Raw genomic sequence first — 7,603 nt, 5'->3', positions numbered from 1 at the left:
ATACTCCATTTTATTAACTATAAATTACTCCCCCAAATGTAAGTGTGCCAAGATCGAATCTGGAAGGAATTAAAAAAATATCAAGTTGATGAAGGAAGTACTCTGCACATAAAATTAATAACTAAACTATTGTGAAAACACTTCACTACTGGACATTTTGTTCATGAAAATCCAATGAAAAAAAATCTACCTGGCTGTGAAAAGTAAAGTATTCATTGGTAGTCCCAATGAAATTTTATTTTCATAGCATTTCATAGCATGTACGTAAAATAACATATATTTAAAACACATCACTCAAGTGGGCTAGTAGCCATAGTCAGTGGCTTGTCCAACTGAATGCCTCGTACATTAAGGAGCCATGACTGCAGGAATGCATAATCCCCTTGCTCTCTTAGTCTCTCTGGTCTATCTAACAAAAGCTTTCTTACTGATGCTAATCGCTGGTGAGCTAAAGCAAGTAGCTTTTCCTTGGAATATTCCCCCTACATGCAAAGCAGCCATACATCACACAGATATTGGACTTATTAGTCTAACCTCCAGTGGTCCCTTTCTGATCCTCATAATAAACTCTTTCTGTTCCCCAGTACAATACACCAGAGGTGGCTTGTTCTGAGTAAACAACTCAAGAGACAACAACTTGTGGAACACCTACAGAACATGAAGTATTAACATACTGCCTAGCTACGTGTGCTTACATGGTAGAATAGCTTTCCCTCTCTTGGTGTGTTTGCATGTTTACCACTCTCAATTATTTTCATATGAGTCATCACAAACCCAATGTATTGTAAAATGACATGTTCAGTCATAAACAAGTGCTTTTGAGCAACTAGTTCCTTTAACAAAGAAAACAAAGTATACTATATAAATTAGTTTATAGTTATGTTACCTTCCACTCTTCACTCTGATAAAACACATCAGTAGCATAGAGCAACTGCACGAGGAAACACAATATGAACTTTAAAACAGTAGGACAGGTGACTACTATATTGGAGTGTATTTGCAAACCAAGGATAAGACATAAAACTATGCACTTAAAATATACTGTATTTAATCCCAAGTCATGACAGTGACGATGCAAACAAAACAAAATCTCACAGTCAGTCAGTATATAATAAATGTCAAGGTTTATCATGAAAAGGAAAAACATCAAATATATCAAAACATTGGAATCTTGCAAATTGGCACTTGATGGCTATAATCAGGTATTTATCCGTATTAAAGCAGGGCTCAAATGAACGCCTGGGCTCAAATACATGCTGGGTAATAATACCCAACTTACAGAATACACGCCTGGGTCTGTATAGACATCGGGGTGCCAAATACTAGGCTATAATTCTAATAAACACCGGATTTGTGTGCTGTACAAGAGTCTATATACTGGATAAACACACTTCACCTCGTATTTCATTGTTGCAAAGTGAAGATTCCAAACTGTAAGTCGATTATATAAGCACTCTCAGCACCACTTTGTTCACAATCACCCTTCACCTCGTGTGCTCTAAGAAATAAACGCCGGGGCTTGAGTAGACGCTGGGCTCGTTTACAAGCTGGGTCCAAAATCGCTTATAGGAAATAAACGCCCAGGCTTTTATACGGATAAATACATGTATGGTACAGCTGAAAGTGTTACATGACACACCACACACAACAATACAAATACTTGAACTACCTATACATTTGTGATTGGATCAGCCAAAAACTTTACATAATAGTGCAAGCCTAACATTAATTTTTATAGTACGCAGCATTGATTACAATGGGTAAAATTTGTGCGTATTATTTATAAAATGGTATTTTTTCACTTGCTGTCTACTATATGATTATGTACATTAACAACAAAGTATTTTGGAAATTTGTATAATGGTATGCATAAAGCAATGTTATATTCAGGACCACATTAGGTGGTCTGGTTTTGGTTGGATAATTATGTAGCTACTCAATGAGCAGCCAGCGTTCAGTCAGAACTGCCTCCAAATTCAATCAAATATTTCTTGAAGGGGAGTTATGCCATTAGATCCCCCCCCCCCCCCTAGTTTGGCATATAGTGCACATGCAGTATATATGCCTCTTCATCCACAATAATACTGGTCTGATTGACCACTTTTTCACCTTTGAAATAGGGATGGGCAATTATTCACTTGTTACGATAATCATGTTTAGTTTGTTGGTAATAATCAACAAAATCTAAATTCTGTCAACTAGTACTTGGCAATTATCACATAATAATTGGGTTAATCAAGAAAAAGAACAACATTCATCTTATTTGTTGAATATTTTGGTGTTTGTTGCAAACAAATATCATACAGCAGAAATGTCAATATCACCCATCCCTTCTTTGAAACAAATATATATATATATATATAACTTGAACAGTCAATTAATCTAATACAGCAATCACTGTGTGACAATCAGTTGAAAGTCAAAGTTGGATCCCATCTCTATACCCAAATCCATGTAAAAGGCATGAAACAACCAGTCGTTTGCTGTACTTTATTGATTGCAAGTGAATCTAGGTCTCTGTGTTGTCTTACTGTACAAACCTCAAACATATTCACTGCTCCCTTCAGAAGCATTTCACAATAAAGTCGTACTTCATAGGCAGCAAACTCAATAGCTTGCTGTTTACCTCTGCTATCAAGTGTCTCCTAAATGTATTACTACATGAAATACTTAACATGATATACTGGACTAACCTTCAGGATACTGGTAGTAGAGATAATATCCTGAGTTGGATTACGATACACAATGATGTAATCTGTATCACTAGTTGGAGTAGAGAGCCCATACATTTTACTACCTGCTTCAGCCAACACTATTATATCATCAGGATTAACATCAGCTGAAATATCAGCCAGGAGAGCTTTAAGCGTATCACCCATGTCACCGCATCCTACAAAATACATGCAAATTACAATCCTGACTATCATAGCTGCACCTGGTAAAGGGAAAAGTTGGCGTGAATTTAGCCTGATTCCAGATAACCAGTTTTTCAAAACTAAGTTGTGATTAGATGTGGACCGGCTAACACTGTCCATCTTTTCCATGACCTCATCACGTAGTGGTATCAGCAGCTCCAAAATGCCCTCCCTTGGCAGACGGCACTATGGAAACAATAGCATTACACAATAATGTGTAAATACAGTGGAATCCTGTCTTGTAGTGGCTACCTGTATAGAAAAGCCTCCTTTCTAATAAATACCTAAGTGAAGTCTAGAGCTTATACAGCAGTTTGCTGTCTAATACAATCCCCTCCTTACTAGAGCAAAATTTTTGGCTCATAGGTGACTGACTGGATTGGACAGGTTTCACTGCACTGCTGCTTACTTCAAAAGCTGCCTTGAGAGCTTGCAAAAATGGTTGCCTGGGATCACCAGTGAGATTATCTACAGATAGTTCCTCCCATACCAAAATTCCTTGTCCATTCACTGCAAGCTTAGCATAATGTAGCAAACTGTAATACAATGGCATATACAAATGATACATTGGTATAAGTCCTAACCGCATGCTATCACAAAACTTCACCAAATTTGCATCATCTCTGATGGCCAACCGTCCAGACACTTTCTTCTTGTGAACAATTCCACCCATTGCCTGACCAACACATCTATCAAGAAAAGTTCTATCTAACAGTTCAAGTGGTTTTATCAGGGCGAACAGTTGTAGCCATTCTAGTGCAGTGAGAATAACACTATCTGGTGGACTACAGAATGCTTCAATAAATCGAACATTCCCACGATGTAACTGCTGGCAAAAATGGCGTACTTCCACTGCACACAAAGGCAACTAAAATTGCAGCAAGCAAAACGAATAGTTATGTTTACAGATCTATACAAAACTAACCTCTTCACACACTTCACATAATTCCTTTTCATGTTGTGTCGCAAGTGAAAAGAAATGTTCATCCCGGGCCACATACACAACAAACAAAATATTATTTTTAGCTTTCCCTGACACTTCATCTTGTGCAGCAGCAAACCAGGAGCATGTGAGCAGACAAGCATACAACACCTTCCTGACTTGTCCCTCTAGCATAGTTGACAGCTGGTCAACCATCCGATGTTTTGCTTGTTCTGATAATGTCTTGGGAGTAAATGCAACAATGCTGTGTTTTAATGTAGTAACCAACTGCTTGTCTAACATAATGGGTTGAAATGTAAAGTAGCTTCCCTCAACTTTGCTCTTAAACTGCTTCAGTTGGTTCAAAATTGACTCTGCTTCAGACAAAACTAAATGAAAAGCAAAAAATAATAATAATAATATATATATATATTTAAGGGTAAAGCTTGACAAGTAGGCCTCTCCTATGACATCAATAAGTTAGTGACAAAATCATAAAGCTTTTGCACTGAGATACATATAGCAGGATTTAATACTTATTTGAAATGGACATGGGGATGCTGCTATCATTCTACATCATACAGATGTGTACTCATCTATATGTACCCTGTATATCCTGTCTATTATCATCAACTTGCTTAAATACAAGCTAATACTCAGCGAGGAGTCTATACAAAAGTGTTTTTAAAAGGTATAAGAGTGTCACAATGAGAGAAAATTGGTGCATGGCATGAAAAGTTACATACAGTGGAAATGAATACCTGTTCTATATGTGCAGAACTTCATTGCCCTATATGTACTCTATCAGCATAAATCAGTTAAACGTGAAATCATGTACTGAAGTGTTTGGTATAGATATATTGCATGTGCAGGTGTTGTGGGTGTATCTAGTTACAGGTGTACAGTGACATTATTCCTACAGGCTGTACATCACTCACACTGAAACCAAGAGTTATTACAAGAGAAGTATTATTAAATCCGCCAAGGTTTTTTTAAAGCCACGAAGATCCAAGTGGGCGGTCACTAACTATTACTTGGTGAAACTTACAAAGTGAACTAAAACATGCTGCAATTGGTGTTTTGAAAAATGTACTGTAATATCAATGAAAGCTAATGAAACTATATACCTAGATCTTTACCTGAGAAAATGCAAATTCAGTAAAATTTCCATAGAGCAGTTGCACAAATAAATACATTAGACACGCTTAGTAAAACTTGTGGCAAGAATCCATCGCCATTATACGCTTATTCGACTCTATTGCCACAGCACAAGAATAGATAGTCTAACCACTAATTCACCTATCAGGTATTAATATATTAAAAAGACGAGAGCGTAGTGGTCTGGTTTCTGAAATTACAATAAAATTCCACCATTGTCATTGTTTTCTGACACGGCTATGAAGAAATAAAATAGTGTAGTCTCGCCATACATATTTGTAGGTGGATCTGTTTCAAAGATGCATGGGGAAATACATGCTATTTTCACCATGTAGACAGAAAGTAGACCGACTATGCTCTCACTACTCTAGTACACTAGTACCTGGTAATAGACGGTTGTAGTTTGGTTACTAGTCACTCTGTAATAGTAGGACAATGAATCCCAGCACCACCACATTTGATGTATAAATGCCACACATTTCAGTTGAACGCTACACCTGTGATGTCACATGCAACTGCTCTACAACCACTGATAAAAGCTATGAAAAGTTGACTTTTCACAGGGTTAATTGGTTGTATATCTCCAGTAGTGTATAGTAACATTACGTGTACAATAAATGGCTGTCATACATCACCGTGATTAGTCAAATACATGTTGATATGGAAACTGAGCCTTCCGAAATGTAAATAAACAAATATTTCATATTGCACAACAAGGGGTTGGTACTCTGATCTTTGTCCTCAGTCAAAGCAAAAGTCAAACAAGAAATTTAACATCATAAAAAAAGGACACTTTGTAAAGCCATAGATCCTTTATACCCCGGGATTGGAATCTTCTGTTTTTAACACTTCCATCCGCACCTCCGTCGACACCTTTCTACAAAGAGTTCTATGAATTGATGCGTCAGTAACTCGACTTTAGCGTATTAATTCTCTGTTTAGTGGACAGTGCGGGTAATGAGTTTACTTCAGTTCGATTAACAAAGGATGGATAAGTACACAAAACAAATTGTAAGTTAAGAAGACATTGTCTCAGGCGGGTAGAGCTAGCCAACTTTTGTCGCCACCATTGAAACGGCAAAATTTGAACACGGAGATATGGACTAATGACTTCGCTGGTTCGATTCCTTATCCCAAGTTATACTTACGGACTGAATTTGACGTTCATAGAGTGAATAATTCCAGAGTTACAGCTAGCCAAAGTTTTAATCGCTTGGGTCTGTCAGCGAGTTTTGTCACTGTTTTTGCGTCCACAATCACCTTTCCGCCTTATTCGAAGTAAAGAACAAGATTACTGTATCAAACAACACGAAATTCACTACAGAACAATGGATCAGAGTTTTCTCCTTCCAGTCAACACCAATTAATTAACGGTGCGGATAGTCCAACAAGTAAGTACAGCAAGTATGTGGAGATTCCTATCCCGGGGTATAAAGGATCTATGGTATAGCACATACCACTATCAATACTTTTATAGAATAACAAAGCTAAAGTACTTTCACCAAAAAAACATTTGAGTGCAATTTTATTTTGACCACTTTGAAGATGGTTGTATACGTACAGGTAGTCTCGATCGGGCGTCCCTCCGGTCCCACCCACGCCCCAAAAAACCCCGACCCCCTTTTCTGGGGTCGGGTGCTGCGAGACAGGAGTTATTATATTAGAGTACCACCACTGCTTCCATTACGAAACAACCTGTTTGGTCAATATACATCATTGGAGAGGCACGAAATCACTTCACGAATCACAGCAGCACATACACTAATACTACATACCATTGGGGGTTTCTTTGGACAGTTTCAACTCATATACCAGCCTTTCTTGTGCTTGAACACTTTCAGATGTCGCTTGTAAGATAGACATCCTTCTTGGAGTAACCAACTACCACAATCGATTAGCAAACTTCGTTGATGTGATCTCACCTGAGGTAAAATGACGTCATTAGAAAAAGTGGTTTATCGTTTTCCAGCATAATAAAATGAACTGCATACTTCGAGTATGTATGTATCACGTGATCTAGTATTGAGAATTAGTGATTGAAGAGAATGAGGTCATTTTGTTAGCACTGGTACTTGCCTGCCTATGTGCTAGCTGGACCATTTTTTTGCTGGTGTGGTGGGAACAAACCAAGAAATTTATAGCGGTTTGTTATATAGCTAGACCACTATTTTTCAGCACAGATATTGATTGCAGATTATAAGCTCTATTGATAAATAAAAGCCTTTGCACTAAAATGGTGGTCTGGCTATGTGAGACTGTACTGACGTCGTGTGCAGGACTATATATTGCCCTAGTTGCACATTTTCAGTAGTGTGCTTAACTGTTGCTTTACAAGGTCAGTACACCTACCACCATGATGCTGTACTCGGTACTGTCATTTCTCATGGGTGGGATAGGCAGGAGGAGAATTTGATGCATGCTTACCATCCACATCAGCAAATATTGACATTGTATAAACTGCAAATAGCCTGTTTTAACTACTTTTGACTAAAAAGTTGGTGATATGCTTCAAATTGTGCATTCTGGTGAACTTTGAGACACGTAAAACCTAAAATGGCCACAGCTTCTGGGGAGCTGTGCCCCCCAGATCCCTTGTTGCTGGTCACTG

General features: G+C 37.9%; 1 protein-coding gene across 1 annotated transcript; it reads right to left on the bottom strand.

Annotated features, from left to right (window-relative positions):
* Positions 1-204: 204 nt before the first annotated feature.
* On the bottom strand, positions 205-6,967 carry LOC136238950 (uncharacterized). The gene is made up of 11 exons (XM_066029671.1): positions 6,771-6,967; positions 3,841-4,226; positions 3,500-3,783; positions 3,325-3,451; positions 2,936-3,101; positions 2,694-2,890; positions 2,541-2,645; positions 887-931; positions 696-833; positions 535-648; positions 205-482 (listed from the first exon to the last, which is right to left on the bottom strand). The coding sequence occupies exons 1-11, from the start codon at positions 6,856-6,858 to the stop codon at positions 291-293; spliced, it is 1,842 nt and encodes a 613-aa protein (XP_065885743.1). The 5' UTR covers positions 6,859-6,967; the 3' UTR covers positions 205-290.
* Between the last annotated feature and the right edge of the window lie 636 nt (positions 6,968-7,603).

Source organism: Dysidea avara, chromosome 11, assembly GCF_963678975.1.
Source record: "Dysidea avara chromosome 11, odDysAvar1.4, whole genome shotgun sequence".
In the NCBI taxonomy this organism is placed as follows: domain Eukaryota; kingdom Metazoa; phylum Porifera; class Demospongiae; order Dictyoceratida; family Dysideidae; genus Dysidea; species Dysidea avara.
Note: the sequence above shows the minus strand (reverse complement) of the source record. Positions and strands in the feature narration are given on the sequence as shown.